The sequence below is a fragment of the Drosophila kikkawai genome, chromosome 3L (genome assembly GCF_030179895.1).
Source record: "Drosophila kikkawai strain 14028-0561.14 chromosome 3L, DkikHiC1v2, whole genome shotgun sequence".
Classification (NCBI taxonomy): domain Eukaryota; kingdom Metazoa; phylum Arthropoda; class Insecta; order Diptera; family Drosophilidae; genus Drosophila; species Drosophila kikkawai.
Window position 1 is genome coordinate 23,316,608 of NC_091730.1, and position 16,827 is coordinate 23,333,434.

General features: G+C 47.3%; 5 protein-coding genes across 11 annotated transcripts in view; 2 read left to right on the forward strand and 3 right to left on the reverse strand.

The window, feature by feature from the left end:
* The window catches only part of LOC108085827 (Ecdysone-induced protein 78C), a 44,373-nt gene extending 40,823 nt beyond the window's left edge, over positions 1-3,550 (reverse strand). For both annotated transcript variants that reach the window (XM_070284929.1, XM_070284930.1), the window contains exons 1-2: positions 3,465-3,550; positions 946-1,148 (exon numbers count right to left, since the gene is read on the reverse strand). In XM_070284929.1, the coding sequence (XP_070141030.1) occupies positions 946-1,148; positions 3,465-3,550 (289 nt within the window). The remainder of the gene's footprint in view (positions 1-945; positions 1,149-3,464) is intronic.
* Positions 3,551-5,023: 1,473 nt separating this feature from the next.
* On the reverse strand, positions 5,024-7,423 carry Ilk (integrin linked kinase). Its single transcript, XM_017182590.3, has 4 exons — positions 7,177-7,423; positions 6,571-6,736; positions 5,967-6,512; positions 5,024-5,906 (listed from the first exon to the last, which is right to left on the reverse strand). The coding sequence occupies exons 1-4, from the start codon at positions 7,263-7,265 to the stop codon at positions 5,361-5,363; spliced, it is 1,347 nt and encodes a 448-aa protein (XP_017038079.1). The 5' UTR covers positions 7,266-7,423; the 3' UTR covers positions 5,024-5,360.
* A 145-nt stretch (positions 7,424-7,568) lies between these two features.
* On the forward strand, positions 7,569-8,386 carry Trmt112 (tRNA methyltransferase subunit 11-2). 2 transcript variants are annotated; one of them, XM_017182588.2, is made up of 3 exons: positions 7,569-7,752; positions 7,827-7,928; positions 8,029-8,386. In XM_017182588.2, exons 1-3 carry the CDS (start codon positions 7,675-7,677, stop codon positions 8,257-8,259), a joined length of 411 nt encoding a protein of 136 aa, XP_017038077.1. In that variant the 5' UTR covers positions 7,569-7,674; the 3' UTR covers positions 8,260-8,386. The 2 variants fall into 2 exon arrangements, with proteins under 2 accessions (XP_017038077.1, XP_017038078.1); XM_017182589.2 differs by having other exon boundaries at positions 8,065-8,386.
* A 26-nt stretch (positions 8,387-8,412) lies between these two features.
* LOC108085829 (uncharacterized) lies at positions 8,413-14,601 on the reverse strand. Of its 5 annotated transcripts, none has more exons than XM_017182584.3 (10): positions 14,114-14,601; positions 12,381-12,489; positions 12,141-12,299; positions 11,541-11,716; positions 10,996-11,364; positions 10,292-10,545; positions 10,016-10,241; positions 9,234-9,770; positions 8,879-9,013; positions 8,413-8,806 (listed from the first exon to the last, which is right to left on the reverse strand). In XM_017182584.3, the coding sequence occupies exons 1-10, from the start codon at positions 14,185-14,187 to the stop codon at positions 8,599-8,601; spliced, it is 2,247 nt and encodes a 748-aa protein (XP_017038073.1). In that variant the 5' UTR covers positions 14,188-14,601; the 3' UTR covers positions 8,413-8,598. The 5 variants fall into 5 exon arrangements, with proteins under 5 accessions (XP_017038073.1, XP_017038072.1, XP_017038074.1 ...); XM_017182583.3 differs by having other exon boundaries at positions 12,141-12,302; XM_017182585.3 differs by lacking the exon at positions 10,996-11,364 and having other exon boundaries at positions 12,141-12,302.
* A 279-nt stretch (positions 14,602-14,880) lies between these two features.
* LOC108085814 (dynein regulatory complex subunit 2) lies at positions 14,881-16,786 on the forward strand. Its single transcript, XM_017182564.3, has 3 exons — positions 14,881-15,177; positions 15,308-16,183; positions 16,252-16,786. The coding sequence occupies exons 1-3, from the start codon at positions 15,013-15,015 to the stop codon at positions 16,777-16,779; spliced, it is 1,569 nt and encodes a 522-aa protein (XP_017038053.1). The 5' UTR covers positions 14,881-15,012; the 3' UTR covers positions 16,780-16,786.
* Positions 16,787-16,827: the final 41 nt, after the last annotated feature.

Genomic DNA, 16,827 nt, shown 5'->3' on the forward strand with positions numbered 1-16,827 from the left:
AGCGTTAGAAATTATCACTTGAAAGGGGAAGCAATAGCAAAGGCAGAAGCAGTCAGCAGTCATAGGAAAAAATGCGAACGGACGAAGAACAAACAATGCTCAAATTTAAGCGGAACAGCAAACAGCTGAAATTCGCAACTCTAGCTCAAAACTATTACATTTCCATCCCCATGACGCCATGCCAGTGTCAGAATGCCAGAAAATACAGAGTGTAAAATGCCCAGAGAGATGCCCATGCTAACGTCATGAAAAGGAAATGGAAAATATTGCACAGCAAAAAAAAAAACATTGTTGTAGAATTAGAAAGTAATTAAAGGTTTTTGGGAACCTAATGCTACACAAGGGCACTTAAATTTTAGTTCGTTTTTGATTCTAACCGTCTATGAGATAAATATTACCAAACAATCTGGTAAATTATATTCAATTAAAATGTAGAATTTGTTGTACATATTTAATTTAAATATTATTAACAAGTCATATACAATATTGCTTAAAATACAAATATTCAAATTTTAATTTTGTAGAAACTTGTAATATATATAATTTGTTAGTTTAAACTTTTTCCCCAAGTGCATGACAGCAATGTGGCACAGATTGTGGCATGGCGGGCTGGTATTTCTGGCCAGCTTTTTTTCCCACTCACTGCTGCTGGTGGTGGCATGCAGGGTAAAGTAAGCCAAAAGTGGCGCAGATTGGGAGCAGGAAGAGAAAAGCCAAGGGAAAAAGCTAGAGGCGAATGTCAGCAACCTCAATAAAATGCTGCTGCCATTCGTCGACACCTATTTCCTTTGATTTTTCTCCTTTTTTAGGTTCCTGCCTGGGTCATGATCTGTTTCGTGGGCAGCTATAAATACCGTCAGTCGGGGAAATGCAATCAAATAGAACGATGGGAGGTGGGAGGCCCCAGGCCCCGGGCTCAGACTCAGACGCAGACTAAGGACTCACCCAACAGGATGTCACTGCATCCCGATCCGGAGTGCGAGCTCAATGACGAGACGTGTCCGTCCGAGGGACTCTGGGGGGCTTCCCGCAGGGGACTGCTAGGCGTGGTCGGGGGCGTGTTGAGGCAACGCTGGCTGCCCAAAGCTGCGATCGGCTGCGATCCGGTCGGCGATTCAATCTTGAAATAGCTCCCAATCACAGGCAGTCTGAAAAATAAAATGTGTTTTATTTTATCAGGAAAGAGAAAAGTCACAATGTCCTTAATACAAAATAAATCGTATGTACAAGAAAACTTGTTATCAATATTAATATAATTTAAAGAATTAAGGAATTCAATTATTTTGGTATTTAATCCTCTTTTTCCTGTAAAAAAATTTCCCGATGACGATGGCCATAGGAATTTCCCTCCTCGAGTTTCCGCAATGTCAATGCCAAAGGTAATTGTTGCAAAGAAAAACCGCAGCGTTGCTTAAAAATTCAAATAATTATCGTTAGCTCAAGTTTGACTCACACCACCTCCCTCCCCAGTCGTCCACCTTTGTTTATTTGCCTTGCACGTTTTCAGCTCGTTCCTCTATTATCCGGTGCCATTGCCTCCCTTCCCAAACCTTTTTCCGATTCCCTCCCCCCATTGTACGTAATTGATTGGAAAAATGGCCATTCATGTTAAGTGCAGGCGGCTATGGCCATTTATTCCAAGAGATATATATGTACAAGACGGGGTCGGGGAAATGCGGAGGAGCTCCTGTATCGGCCATCTCTCTGCTGGCACAATTCTTAACTCGTTTTGCCTCGTAATTGGCCATTTTCCCTAGTTCGGACCGGCACAGAATTTATTGAACATCAGCGTTCTTGTGGGTGGCAAACGCTCGGAGTATTGCGGCCGACTTTAGCCCACTTTGATCGATAGTTGTGCGGTGCTTGAAATTTAAGAGGTCTTGCTGTTGGTTTGTTTGCTTTTCAGGTTTTTAAAGTCTATGCAAATCTCGAGATTTATTGCATTTCCAGCTGGGCTACGACGCCACCTCAAGAGAGCCGTATAAATCAAGTATACGCAGCTCAACTGGCTGGGGCATTACTCATACGCCCTGTGGCTTAGGGTAGCCCCAAAACAAAGTCAAACCAAAGCCAGCCGCCCCGAAGGGATAAAAATCAATAGATGCTTTGCATCTTCTCACATCCTGCGGCTTCTTTTCGCATTTCCACATGTCCTTTTCCCACTTTGTGGAAGCTGATGCTGTTACTGTCATTGCATTTTGTAGTTATAAGGACATTTCCAAAGAACAAAAACGTCCCGCTCGTATTGTTTCTTCTTGATGGAAATGTATTCATTATATATTTTAAGTAATATAAAGTATTTAATGCTTAATGTATTTCTTTAAAATTTAATATATATTAAAAACTATCAATAGGATTTCCTCGTCAAAGATTAAAAAATATTACTTTAAAGCTTTTAAATATTAAAATCCTTGTAATCTCAGTTTGTTAAGTATATTTTTGTGACTTAAATCTATATTCGATGTATTTAAAATCTGTTCTCTGAGTTGATTATCATTTTTGATGGAAATGCCCATAGCTACTAGTCTGTGTTGTAGTTTGCCTTTACAATATTTCCACGTTGTTATGCACTTCACCCAAGTGTCTTCCACTTGAGTCCGATGTTGCTGTTGCTGCCCCTGATGTTGCTGTTGGTGCTGCTGCTGTGTTGCTGCTTGTATTGTCACAATATTTTCGCTTTTCAATGCGCCGCTCGAAAGCACAAGTGAAATATTTGCCCATGTGGCATTTTAGGTTGGCAAGGAGCCCATGCCCGTGCCTGCGCCCGTTTCCGAGCCCTTTTTCCTTCCTCGTGTCCTTTCTATGTATGTGCCTCTTTGTGCTGCTCCTCTGTTGCTCAGCGCCTCGGCTCCTCAGCGTCTCCTCTGCTCCTCTGCTCCTCTGCTCCTCCGCTCCTGCAGTGCTGAAATCTGCAAAATGGAACTTTTGATTTATGCAGCCGACCCTCGATCGCTTTGAGGATGAACTGGGGGCACTTTTACCCATCTTCGCGTGGGCTCCGCGGAGTGCGAGTGCATCTCGTCATTTGCAATGCACTGTCGTCGTTTATTTCCATCAGCCTGCCAAGTAATTTTCACATTTTCACTCATCAACGCCAACGTCATCTCGGCAGGCCCATTGTGTGGGCGTGGCATGCCGGCAGCAACATCTGCGGCAGCAGCAACAATAAGCACGGCAGCAGCAGCAGCAACATCAGCAGATGCTGCTGCAACTGCGGCTTTTGTGTGTGAAGGAAGTAGGTTAGTGGCTCACTCGTCAGCCAAATGAATGATGGAGTAACTGCGGCAAACTGTGTGTGCCACCAAAGTTCCACGTTCGCGTTCCGCGTTCCCCGTTTTATCCCGGCCAATTGTATGGTTAATTGAAAGAGAAAATAGCCATAAAGCCCCCTTTGGCTCCTCTCAGGTGTGGTCATAAAAATGGGGCACACATTGTGAGCCCAGCCAGTATTTATAAACACTAACCTGGCTTTGTTGGACTGCTGCTGCGGCGGTTGGTCCTCCTCCTCGGCGATGATGTGATTCAAACCCGTGGAGCTTGAATACTCCATGGATTGCCGGCCCTCCAAGGGGCTGGCCGTTGTTGAGAGCTGTCACTAAAATACATTTAAGCAGCTGCACCGCCGATCCCAAGGAATGTGTGAGTGAGTGAGTGAGTGAGTGAGTTCCTTCGAAGCGGAGAGCGTCTCTTTTATGCGCTGCGCCTAAAAGATGCCATGGATTTTTTCACTTTCACTTTGGGGCAAACCCCGCGAAGCTCTCACTTTTCTTCAGTTTTAAAATTAAATTTTGCCACAATGCCGGAGATGGCTCCGCGGAGACACTAAACGTTGGCTATGGCGGAAATGCTGCTTGCCGTCATAACTGGCGTGGAATACTGTAAATCGGCTTTTGGCCACTGCAGTTTTGCCGTTTTTTCCGGAGACCGAGCGACCAGCCTCTGGGCCCGAAAAGCACCGACGACTCTGAGCTGCGACTACGACGGCGACTACGACAGCGACTGCGATAGCGACAGCGACAGGACGACGGCGACTACGACGACGACAACAAAATGCAGCAAAAAGTTTTTAAAGCTGCCGCTGCGGCGGCAGCAGCACCAGCTAAAGGACCTGCCACAGGATGTGCCGAGGGAAGAGCGAAGCGAGCCAGCAAAACAATCACATGGCTCGCTGCAGTGCAGGCTTGCCGAACAAAATGTTGCCGCAAAAACATAAACAGAGAGCCGCAAGCCGGTGAGAGCCGGAACGACCAAGAGAGGAGAGCAGTATTGGCAGGACCCCAAATTAAATACCTTTTCGAGGATTAAAAAATTTAAGTAGGATTATAAATACGCCAAGAAATTTATCTAGCACTGTACTCACTTCAGATTATTCTATTGGGAATTATTAAGCTTAAGTCCTTTTTACGGTTAGTTAGTATATATCAATAGTCTAATAAAATAAATTCGAATATATCTTAAAGATTAAAGAAAAAGTAAGTTTGTTTTCCCAAACATACAAATAGAATAGAATTAATAGAAATTCAAGGAAAAACTTTGTAATGAAAATAAGATTTAGGAAACTACATGAAAATCACACAAAAATGTAAACAAAAAATCAAAAATCTAACTTGAAAACTGACATTTTTAACCGACAAATGAGTAAAATAATGATACCTAAAAAATAAAAGAACATTTTTCAATTTAAAAGATTGAAAAGATGTATAAAATTTAAAAACAAACACAAATTCTCTGCTGCTCTCCGAGAGAATTTCCCACGCCGGCGCTCTCCTGCCTTGCCGCCGAGTTTTCGCGCTGCCCACGCTAGCTGCACACAATCGCGTGCATGAAATGGAAACCAGGTCAGGGACGCCTTGCTCACGTTACCCGACCCCCACCCGCTGCGCCGCTGCATCCCCATCTGCATCCACTGCGAAAAGCTCTTGCTTTGTTTTGCTTCGCAGTGGAAAAGCTTCGGCGGGAAAAGCTGTCGTTTTGTACCCACGCAACTTGTACCGCCTCCCACTGGGCATAAAATGGACTCGAGTTTAATTAGTAACAAATATATTTTCTGTATAAATACGATCCTAATGGTTATCGAACTTAAAATGTACGACAAATCGAGCACCCGCGCAAAACATCGACGGTAAGTCATAGGTATAAAAAACAGGTGAGACAAAGAAACATAAATTCTAGACAGGGAACAAGCACTCACTTGCTCCGACTGCACTTGGCTGCCTTGCGGCACGGTTCGGTTCGGTTTTTTGGGTTAGGCTCAGTTAGACAAAGTTAACACAAAGTGGTAATTACAATTAGTTGGCAAAACTGTGGTTCCTCAAGGCACATTTTGGCTTGGCGTCCGCTGCTCCAACTCAACGCCGGCTTCAGCGCTTCATTTTCTCCAGAATGGGCACGACCATGTCAAACTTGGGCCGTTTGCCGGGATCCTCGTTCATGCAGATGCCAATCAGCTTGGACATGTGCGACGAAGTGCCCGGCGGTATCTTGACGCGCAGCCCCTCCAGCGCGATCTTCATGCCGCACTCCATCGGCGACCACTCGGCGAAGGGCACTTCACGTGTGGTCAGCTCCCAAATGAGGATGGCGAAGCTCCACATGTCGCAGGCCTCCCAGTTGCGATCCGCCTGCTTGCGTTGCAGAGCCTCCGGCGACATCCAGGCCGGCTGGTAGATGCGTCCCTTCTCCTGGAACGAGAACTTGGCATCGCCCATGTTGATTCTCGCCGTCAGGTCCTCGTCGATCATCACGTGATGGCTGTTCAGGTGATATGTGGGTATGATCCTCTCCAGCGAATGCAGGAAGGCCATTCCCCGGGCAATGTCCAGGGCGAAGCTAACCGCCTGGCTGGTGTCCAGCATTACGCCGGTGTTGCTGTGCAGCAGGCTGAACAGCGACGAGCGCGGCATGAACTGGGAATTAAACAGAAAGCATAAATATATCGCAAAGCATAGCTGGAGTTACACACTCACCTGACTAATGGTCACCAGATGGGGTGGTGAGTTACAGGCGCCAATGATGGGCAAAATGTTGGGATGCGAGAAGATGCGCAGCTTGGGGAACTCCTCGTTGAAGTCACGCGATATGCGCGGCGTGCACTGGCGCACGGCCAGGATCTTGGCCACCACATCGTTCTTCTGCCAGCGTCCTCGCCAGGTTTCGCCCGACGGCGTCACCGAGAGCTTGGTGTGCAGATCCAAATCGCCCATGCTGATGCCCTTGAAGCGCGACAATGTGGCGTCCCTGGACCTGGTCTTCATGCCCTGCCAGCTCTGCTCCTTGAAGCTGATCACCTTCACTTCGCGTCCGCTCTTCTCCACCAGATCCTGCAGCCTCTTGGCCAAACTTGGCTTGGCCTTATCGATGGGGGTATGCCCGTCCTTGTTGGTAATTCCCACCTGGGCGCCCGCGTTCAGCAGATCCTCGCAGATCATGTCGTAGCCCCAGAAGCAGGCATAGTGAAGCGGCGTGTTGCCGTGCTCGTTCACCGCATTCACATCGCAACGTTCTTTCAGTAGCTACAACAGTTTGAGAGTGTTTAAAGGATTGAGTGGGTAAGTATTTTGTAGCTCTCACCATCTGGACCACGTCACGGTGGCCGTGGGCTGCCGCCAAATGGAGTGGTATGTCATCGCCCATGTTGGTGGCATTTACACGAGCTCCACGCTGCAGCAAGGTCTCCACCAGCTTGGAGTGGCCCTCCTTGGCCACCCAATGCAACGGACTGAAGCCATGGTCATCGCTAAAATGAGATAAAATATCTTAATTGTAGTTTGTAAGGTCAAATAGGTACTATATGTAGAAAAGAAACGATCCTAATTGAGAATAAAAACCCTTTGAAAGATCAATTTTTATTCCTGTACGAGACAGAAATATATTATGCCAGGTTATGGAAATGAATAGGTAATCACTGTGTGGAAAGCAGGTTTTATGCTCGCGATATGCACACACAACGCAGACATACATGCATATATTTTCGATTCGTCTGTTTACACAACACAAGAATAAATCATGACGTCACTGCCTCGAAAGAGCCTCGAAACATTGGGCGTATCGGAGAAGGTGACTAAAGAGGGTTCCGGGAAGGCAGTGTGCTTCAGAAAGCAGTGGAATTTCCTCCAGCGATAGCTTAAAGTACTAAGAAAGTGCACGACGAAAGTGTTACTTTTCTTTGAGATTTACCCCAGATTATTGTCGTGCTCCGTCTCGTCTAGCCAGAGGCGCACTTGGATTGAGTTGCCCTCGCGGCACCAGTGGAATATGTCCTCCATTTCTAGCCTTCACGCCTTTATTCCTTTCTCAGACAATGTTTTCTATGGTTTTCTAGCCCAACTAACATCTAGAAACGGCTAAAAAACGTTAAATTGCGACAGTTGGGTGAAAAACCAAAACCAAGAATAACCGCGTTGCCAACTAAAACGAATGTTGCCAACTATTATCGATATGGGCTTTCGCAACTATCGATAGCGCACATATGGTAAACAGTGTTGTAAATTGAGTTATTTTATTTGCCACAACTGTTTTCCACTATCGATTTTTCGATAATATCGATAGTGCTTTGTTGTTTTGCCAGCACTAGTGGGAAGAAGCAGAAAAACACAACGTGCGCCGCAAAAACATTTGTTTGAAAACTTAAACCTACTTTAATTACGGGTGGATAGAAGGATTTAAGTAGCCAGAATGAAGCTCAGCACGTACAACTTCCTCACTTCCATGGCCATCAAGGGCGTAAAGGTTGGATTCCCCCTCAAGCTGACGGTGCGTATCAGGATTTCCCTGTATTGATATTTCCATTGACTGTTTCACGGAATTTATGTTATTTTTCCTTTTAGATAAACAAAAAAGAAGTGGTGGAGACGGAGTTTAATCCCACCTTTGTGGAGCGACTGCTACCCAAGTTGGACTGGTCGGCGATCTACGGTGCCGCCCAGGTGGTGAGTTATCCATGAGTTATTTTTGGAATATACTTCCGTTTTTTTTATTATTAGTATTTAGTAATTAATTCGTAGTAATTTAAGATTCTATCCTCTAAAGAACCCTAGTGATATGCGTCAAAAAATGTCCTTCCAGGCGGAGTTAACAGAAGACATACCAGCCGTTCAGCCGGAAAACATTGGAGAAAACGAGGCCCTTCTTCAGAAGCTCCATCACCTACTCTTCGAGATCGACGTGCTCGAGGGCCAACTGGAGTGTCCCGAAACCGGTAGGGTATTCCCCATCACCGACGGCATTCCCAACATGCTCCTCAACGAGGACGAGGTTTAGATCCACCCTTTTTCGTGCTTTTCTGTAACATAATCCCTCTCTCCAGACACGCATTATATTAAGTAAGTTTGCTAGTTTTAAAGTCTGTGTTTATTTACGAGTTACTAAAAAATAATTGGAGCTTGGATGGAATGTGTGTTTTTGGTTTTTCTGGGATCTACACGTGACGTGTGTGCGGGCAGGATTCAGGGGACAATGTGTAGAGCAAAATACACCTAATGACACATATATTAGTGGTAAGTCTGGATTTATGGAGGCTTGTGCTTGGCTAGTCGCCACTAAGATGCTTGTCCTCCCTCTTTGGCACTATAGCGGGGACTCGGATGTGGGTTATCCCGCCTAGTTGCATTTGATGTTGGGGCTCTTGTTGCTGCCCCGGGCATAGATGCTGCCCTTGGCCAGTCCAGCCTGGGCTCCTTTGCACAGTTCCGAGTTCCTGCCCGTTGGCTTGTAGCCGCGATCTGCCAAGAGGCCGGCATCCGATCCTTGAGTGGAGTGCTTCTGCAATAGAGTGGTGTTGGGACCATTCCAGGTCACATAGTCCGCTCTGTGGAGGTACAAGTTCGATATTAAATAAGAACATAAAATCCTTAAATTCCTTTGTAAATTAGTCACTCACAGTAGAAGATTTTCATCCGCTCCTTTCGTCAGCTGGGCATTGGGTCCCAAGCTGGCCATTCGCTCGATAATGGACTGGAATTCCGCCGACTCCGAATTATGAGAGTTTCCAAAGCCCGAGGAGTGCTGCCTTATCCTGCATGGGGGAATTTCAAACCGTTATTAAACAACAAAATCGCAATTGAAAGACAGTAAATAAGCGTTAGGCATGCCAAAGTAAAGGAGCAACCTGGATAAGAACAAAATAAGAGGAGTTCCAAACAGAGGATTCCCTGCCATGCAAGATCCTTCCAAAAAGAACGCATGCGCAACGACTGACTCTACTTTTAGCGTAAAGGTTACGGTATCGGGCATACTTCAGTGAGTCTGTCTTGGCGCGTGCCCGACTTTCAAATGTTGCCCTCGCAATGGATGAGGTGTTGGACTGGGCCGAGCTGGCCGAGGCCAGCGATGAGGACGTCATTGATGCGGAGTAGGAGGAGTAGGAGCTAGCACTAGCATTCGAGGAGCCATGCAGGTAGCCGCTGATGCTGTTGTTGTTTTTGTAGCTGTGCGTGTTCGGTTCCCCAGCGCCAGTGGTGCCTCTGGCCAGGATGCCCTTGGTGGTCAGGCGCTCGTAGCCCTGCTGCAGGATGCCCGTGCAGGGTGACTGTGCGGGTGAGGCGTATGAATGCGATGAGGATGCGCTCGAGATGGATGATACATGCGGCGGCTCCTCCTGCTCCTCCACTGTGGGAGTGGCCATCGGCGTGACCGGGCCCAGAATGATCTGGGTGGTGGCCGTCGACGGTGTGGTGACATTGATGGATGGCAGTATGTGGCGCTTGTGAGGTGGCTTCGATTTAGATGCGGATGAGGAGGCAGGCTTGGTCTCCACCACCACGGTGAGCAGGCTGGATGAGATCGGATGGCGTGGCGTGGCATGGCGCAAAGCAAGCGGACAGTGGTGTGTGGTTCGTTTGGTTTCGGGGATTCGGTTTAGTCATTAGGCGGCAACAAAAGTTCACAGAGAAAATAGGCAGTCGATTAACAAACGGATAAAGCGGCGGGGCGAAGAGAGAAAGGGTGTTGGTGGGGCAGAAAGCGGGTGGCAACGACCTTGGCCATGATCGAAGTGGGATTTCGGGACATGAGCTACCTGTCGTCGGCCCTCAGACCGTCCACCTGTTCGTCTGCCGTAGTCCTAGTCAGCTCCAGGTGCTTGGGATTCGGTGGAGCCTGCTTCTGAACCCTCTGCTCATCCTCGTCCTGCACGATCTGCAGGATCTGTGTAGCCCGATCCTCGGCGTAGTTCACCGACTCCAAAGCCATCAAGATAATGCGCTCGGCAATCTGTGGGTACTTTTCCTTGAGCAACGTTTGCACTGAGAATAAAGGAAATTAGAGGCGCTATTCGATCCGTGGATCCACTCACTTTTGGTCTTCTCCTCCTCGGTGTATTCCTTGGGTCGCAGTGGGATATGCTTCGTACCCTGGTCACCGCCCGTCTGCTGATCAGGGGCCAACTCAGGCGGCCGATTGTTGGGTCTGTGTGGCTGCTGCATCTCGCGTTTTGTGTAGCCCAGGGAAATCAACTTCTCCGAGGCAAACTGCACGTTGTTGTCCGCGTTAGCCAGGATATCCAGGAGCAGCTCTTCATCCGCCTTGGGAAAGATGTTCTTCATGTATCTGAGGGGGGATAAAAGGTGTGTTATTTAGGGTATATCCTATGATTAATATTTAATAATTAGTACTGAAGTTTAGCTTAAGAGAAGTGAAAGTAGCTTCGACAAAGTAGCTTACAACATTGATAGTTTTCAAAAATACCATTCCCATAATTGAATTAAAGTGTTAATACGGAAATATTACCATATTGTAAAAAAAATATGTACATATTAAGGCAGATATTTAGTTAATCTCCAGGAGAGCTTCCTTTCTCTTGAGCGGACATTTTTGCAGGCAAGGGAGTTCTTAGTTTCTTTATCTCCCAATTTTAAAAATTTAAACTACTTTATTGCAAATAAACTATTATTATTTTAAAATATCTTTCGTAGCCAGTATTTTTTTCTTTAACATCCATCTCTCTCTTTAACGGACACCCTTAATCTGTACGCCAAAAATCTGTAACCCCCAGCGAACCTCAATTTCATCTTGGGCGACGAGTGCGGCCTGGGCGAGCTACGCCACTGCGGCGATCCGTGCAGAGCCGGCGGCACAGCTGACCCCGGGGGCAGAACCTGGTGCACCTGGTGACCGCCGGTGCCGCCAGGACCGCTCTGCACGCTCACGAGACTACCGAAGCGTCCGCCGGGCAGGGGGCTGGCCGTGCGCGAGGTGCAGCGACTAGCCACCGTGTCCGGACGACGCGCCGGTGGTGTCATGTAGAAGGCGGACCTGCTGTGGAACAGGTGCCGCTGCGAGGGCGGCGTCACGAAGGGACCGGGCATGGTCACCGGGTGCTTCTCCACCTGCAGGGCGCTGATGACAACGGCCTCGCTGTTATAGTAGCTGTGGGTTCGTGGGTTAGTAAGCGTGGGATTAGGTTTGATCGTGGGTTAATCGTGGGTGCAGTAAGCGGCATTAGGCATTAGGCATAAAAGGCAGCGTGTGAGAAGACAGAGACGTAAGTAAGATTGGCGGGATTAGCACGATAGCTCGAGGGGATTGCTCAAACAATTATTTACCGCTTCAACAGCAGTCGGATGTGGTGCTCACCCGCCGTGGGGAACATGTTCTGGATCTTGGTCACCACCGCATCCGTTTCCGCCTGGTTGGTGAACGAGGTCTCCTGGATCGTAGAGCGCCTCGAGAGATTTGGACCCAAGCGAGCCCGTTGAAAGGGCAAGGGTGAGGACATTTCCTGTGAGGTTGGAAAGAGAATATTAATATTTTATTGTCAATCATTAATAAATAAATTATTATTATTAATTTTTTGTTAACTTAACTAAATTGGCAATTATTTGTGCATGGAAAAGCATTTATTCTCATTGGTGATTTAAAGATCCCTCAACATTTTCCGTATAAAATGTAAAGCTCATTAAAGTTCTTTGCTGAATAGGTTTCTATGGCCTTGTTTAATCTGTATCGATTTATAATCTGTGGAATGTATTACCGACACCCTTTTAAGTCTTTTATCTTTCATAAACTCAAAATGCCTTTGTCATAACAGTTTAAAGAAATTTCTAAGCCCCTCCAATTTAATGCCATGCCATATTTGGAGCAATTCACAAACATTTCTTGTTAATTTTCTGCCCGAAAAGAATAATAGTTGTTGGCCCACTTACCAAGTGTCCCCTGGAGGAGGCCGAGAGCAGCGGACTGGTCGAGATGTTGTGCAGCGTGGGCTGCTGTCGCTCCTGAAAGGCCCGAATTGCCGTCAAGTTGTTGCTCGGATGGACGTGGTACGGCGAGCTGTTGTGCGAGGTCTGCGTCTGACTGACCATCTGCTGCAAGGAGCCAAAGTGCCACAGTGCGAGTGCACAGGATAATCGATAAGTGCAAGGACTGCGAGCGAGGGACCTTACCTGCAAGGCTATCGACTCCGTGGAGCAGCGCTCGTTCTGTAGCTGCCTGTAACTGCGTCCGCGCGGATCCTCCAGCTGCATGGCCTTGGTCAGGTAGTTTATGTAATAGCTGGAAGGGGAATCGAGAGTGGGACATAATGAGCTTGGCGCGAATCAAAGGCCATCTAATGACCTCCCTTTCAGAGCCCAATGCCCGCTCAGGGCCATTCGAAAGCTCCGGCTGGAGCTGCCCGACGAAGGGTGGGTTTTTACAGCCGGCCGGCTGGCTGGTGGTGGTTTTCGGACGCGGCTGCGGATACGGAAACGGTTTTCGACTCGGACCCGGATGCTGGCCACATGTTGATGCCTCCTCTGGGGGAAGCGGACAGGTAAAGGGTAAAGGAAGTGAAGGAGCTCTAAAGCGAGGCACGTGCCAAGTAGCTGCCAAAAGGCGGGCGAGCAGTCGTCATCATTTCCATCGTTTGGCAGGCAATCTCAGCTCTGATTTCGGAGTGGGAGTCGACGGAGAACAAACTCGTCTCCGGCTGAGTGGCCCCTTGAATTAACGTATGACAGAGTCTTTGGGCTGGCTGCTTAATTGCACAAGCCCGCTGGGGGAATGGGAATTTTATAAGAGAGAGATTTCTCTAGGAGTTAAAGAACCCGCTGGCATCCAACGACGCGGAAGTGACACAATTTATGCATCTGAAAATGAGGCCAATTGGAGTGGATAAGGAGCTCCTACTAGGAGAGCTCCATTTAAAGAGGCGGGGGTGACACTTGGGTGCTTCAGAGTTCAAAGGTTAAAGCTTATCAGCACCTTTTATTTATTTGTTTACTGATGAAATGTGTTTTCGATTGGTTTTGGATACCACATTAATTTGTGCCGTTTCATATAATTGATTTATAAGCAATTAATTTAATAAATCTAATATGGTACAACTTTTGGTCATCTTACTATGATTTTATTTAGTTAACTATTCATTTTAATGGGTTCTTAAATGTATAAGTTATATAGTTTAACTGGATTGGAACAATTAAATACAAATTACGACATTAATCCCTATTCTAAATTACATCAGAAAACATATCAATGAACCAGATTTTGTAGCTATTTCTTTGTAAAATAATCCTCCATATTTTAGTATTTGTATTTAATTTACCAAGCAATCACAAAAAACCTAATTTATCAACTTTAATTACTTATAAATACTTTAAGTGAACTTATAAATACTTCAACATATTGATAACATTTTTCATTTTAAATCAAATCCAGCTTTCCAATAAAACCAGCAGAGTACACATCATTAAACCCACATTATTTGTAGGGAAAGTATTCATAGATGAACTCCGCCAAAAACCCTTGAATAATTTCCCTACCGTAAAAGCAAACGTCGTAAACCCTCACTGTATTGGACTCCCGTCGCCGCCCACTTGGCATTTTAAAGTCGCCGAGTGACGGGGAGCTTGAGCTCCCACCACCCACCGCAAATCACCGCCCAACCAACACTGGAGTCCACCCACCCACCGCGGGAGGTACCCATCCAGGGCAAGGCACGCAAATTTATCAGCCGCCTCCCGGGGCAACCTATCAGGTTTCCCCCCTCCGCTTCGCCCTTTGCCGTACCGCTCCATCTTGTGGGTACAGTCAAGTCCGGGTCAGGTTCCCCAATCACTCTTTTTATTCGCGATATAAAGCGCTTAATGCAAGCATAAATATTTATGACATCGGGTTGCATTCAGTGGAGACTCACCAATTGCCCGTCGCTTGATCATATTTGCAGTCCCAGCCGGGCGGCAGCTTCTGATAGCCGCCGGATTCGCTCATTTTCGTTGCACGAGATACACTATAAACTTGCAGAACGAGATACGAGATACGAGTAAGAGAGGTGCTCGGTTTTATTTTATTTGCGCTGAATGTTTATGGACATTTAAAGTCGCATTCGCAGCTTGTTTGCCAACCGTCGTCGTCGTCTGCAACCCCGAAAAAGTTGCCAGCCAGGACAGCCGGGAGTGCCCTTGTCCGAAGCTTTGTAGTTGGCTTCGTTGGGGCGGTTTTGGGGGTTGAACCACCCTCTCGTTGGCAGCAGAGTTATTTTTGTTTACAAGCCGGGAAAAAAAAATAAAACACAGCGCACACGATGTGGCGTGCCTTCAGTGGCCAAGTGGTTGGATTTGCCCTTTGCTTCCTTTGGGGAGTCCTGCTCCTGCCGTCCGAGCGATAAACAACCGCGCGAGCCAAGCTTTGAGAGTCAACTGAGTGAAATCACAGCCAGGCGTAGCTTTAGATGCTGCGCCGAAATTCAGAGAGAGCTCAAAGTTACCTTGGCGGGAGAGCTTTCCCCAAGCTTTTGTAGAAAAACTAAAATACGGTCGCACTGAAGTTTAAATTTTAGCAACAAATTTACCTTAATAAGAAGGTATAATTAAAAGAACTTGAGTTGGCTAGAATCCTGTTCTATTGAGAGATAAAACTTTAAATAAATTGCACAGCTTAGCAGTAATTATATTTTAAAGAACTCTCCCTAACTTTGCTTTAGCTTTCAAGACCACTATAACCAAGCCACAAATTCATCTGGATAAAACAATATTTCGATTATAAAATCCTATATATTTCCTTATTAAACTTAATTGTCATATACACGAAGCCAAAATGGCGGAAGTTTTGGACAACATACAACGACTTACGTTTGACTATCTCGATGAACTGGAAAAGGAGCCCGAAGGGCCACCCAAGTTGACCAAAGCCCAGAAGAAGGCCAACAAAAAGGAGGCCAAGCGATTGGCCGTTATCGCGGAGAAGCGCCTTATCATGAGGGTAAGTATGTACATTTGGCACCAAGCATAAGCTTGCTTTAAGTTATTTTCACTCCTAATAATACCCTGTAAGGGGATAATAAACCACTAAACGCTAGTTAAACTGGAATTTGTATTAAACATCCTTCCAGGATGCACTGATGCGAGAACTGGAGATAGGCAAGCGCATGGAACAGCGCGGCAACGATGAGTGGCACGAGCTGTGCCGCGAGATCAAGATAAAGGAGCTGAGGGAGGAAATGATCTCTTGGGGCGAACGCTCGGAGCGCCAGATCGCCGCCAAGTCGGACCACATTAAGATGCTGCTGGAGGATATGACCCAGACGCAGGACCAGCACATTCTCTGCTTCAGCAAGACGATAGAGCTGGCTGACCACATCAGCGACTGCTTTCACGTGATGCTCGGCGGGCTAAGGACGATGTACGCCCAGCAGGCGGACGAGATGCTGCGCGACTACTACGACGAGGTGCGACGCCGCACCGAGGAAGTGGAGGCCATGCATCTGAACACGGACAACATAATCCATGCCAGCAATATCATCACGCGCGACCAGCTCAAGGAGGACTACAGCATCTACTTAGAGCAGCGCGACGATCGCGTCAACACAGAGATCGAGAACAGGTTCCGCATCCGAGACCAGGTAGCCAGCAGGATGCTAGAGATGCAGCAGCAGCTCAACGACTTCGTGGAGTCGCTGCGTAGCACCGAGCTGGATGCCCATAAGTACGAGAAAATCAGCTGGCTTACCGAGCGCCAAGAGGCCTTCATGGAGGAGTCGCGCAAGCTGAACGCCGAGGAGGCAAAGTACATTAACATGCAGGCGGAACTCCATCGCGAGATGGTGCGCATAGAAACGGAGAACAACTCCACGCTGAACGACCTCCGCCTGGAGTTCCAGTACTTTACCAACGTGCGCAAGAAGATCGAGCTCAACCAGGAGATGGATCGGAATATCACACACGAGAAGCTGCGCATACTCACCGGCGAGTGCTACGAATTGACCAAGGTAAGCGAATAATCTTCGGATGCCCCAAGTGTCCAACTCTCCTCACCGAAATCTCACCAAAATCGCAGCAAATGGAGAAGCATGTAAAGAGCGGGGAGCTACTCCTGGCCCTGTCGATCACTTGCCGGAAGCTGCAGACCGAGGCGGAGAAGGTGATCCTGGGCGGCGAGGTCTTCGACGAAACCGAAGTGCAGGAGGATGAGCAGTTCAAGCTGCAGACCCTTAACCTACAGGATCACGTGGACATGACCGAGGAGCAGCTGGTAGAGCTCAACAAGAACATGAAGCACTTTTGGAGACGCCAAGCGATGGCCGAGGCCCAGAATCTGCTGATGCTCGAGGAGAAGCGTCGCCTCACCGAGGACAACCAGCGCTTGGTGGACTTCATCAAGTCCATGAGCGTCACAAAGGATCCCGAGGAGCTGCGGTCGGCCATGCATGTGTTGACCTGCGAAAACCAACCCATGCCACCATTTGTCTTCCAGTCCAAGTGCCTGGAGTTCAAGTCCAAGAAGGTCTATAAGTCGCCCATGCTACATAGGGAAAACAAGCATGAGGCCGAGCGTATTTTGAAGGGCGTGATTATGGATTACTGAAACTAAACTCGTTGAACCACCCACATAAATTAACATCAGTTCTATGAC

Excerpts from the sequence above, each read along its gene's own strand:
- Trmt112 (XM_017182588.2), top strand. The coding sequence starts at position 7,675 with ATGAAGCTCAGCACGTACAACTTCCTCACTTCCATGGCCATCAAGGGC. Across the intron at positions 7,753-7,826 it reads GATTCCCCCTCAAGCTGACG|ATAAACAAAAAAGAAGTGGT; the intron begins GTGCGTATCAGG and ends TTTTCCTTTTAG. Across the intron at positions 7,929-8,028 it reads TCTACGGTGCCGCCCAGGTG|AACCCTAGTGATATGCGTCA; the intron begins GTGAGTTATCCA and ends TATCCTCTAAAG.
- Ilk (XM_017182590.3), bottom strand. The coding sequence starts at position 7,265 with ATGGAGGACATATTCCACTGGTGCCGCGAGGGCAACTCAATCCAAGTG. Across the intron at positions 6,737-7,176 it reads GAGCACGACAATAATCTGGG|CGATGACCATGGCTTCAGTC; the intron begins GTAAATCTCAAA and ends ATCTCATTTTAG. Across the intron at positions 5,907-5,966 it reads ATCTGGTGACCATTAGTCAG|TTCATGCCGCGCTCGTCGCT; the intron begins GTGAGTGTGTAA and ends TTTAATTCCCAG.
- LOC108085814 (XM_017182564.3), top strand. The coding sequence starts at position 15,013 with ATGGCGGAAGTTTTGGACAACATACAACGACTTACGTTTGACTATCTC. Across the intron at positions 15,178-15,307 it reads AGAAGCGCCTTATCATGAGG|GATGCACTGATGCGAGAACT; the intron begins GTAAGTATGTAC and ends ACATCCTTCCAG. Across the intron at positions 16,184-16,251 it reads AGTGCTACGAATTGACCAAG|CAAATGGAGAAGCATGTAAA; the intron begins GTAAGCGAATAA and ends CCAAAATCGCAG.
- LOC108085829 (XM_017182583.3), bottom strand. The coding sequence starts at position 14,187 with ATGAGCGAATCCGGCGGCTATCAGAAGCTGCCGCCCGGCTGGGACTGC. Across the intron at positions 12,303-12,380 it reads CGGAGTCGATAGCCTTGCAG|CAGATGGTCAGTCAGACGCA; the intron begins GTAAGGTCCCTC and ends GGCTCCTTGCAG. Across the intron at positions 11,717-12,140 it reads CCTCCTCCAGGGGACACTTG|GAAATGTCCTCACCCTTGCC; the intron begins GTAAGTGGGCCA and ends CCAACCTCACAG.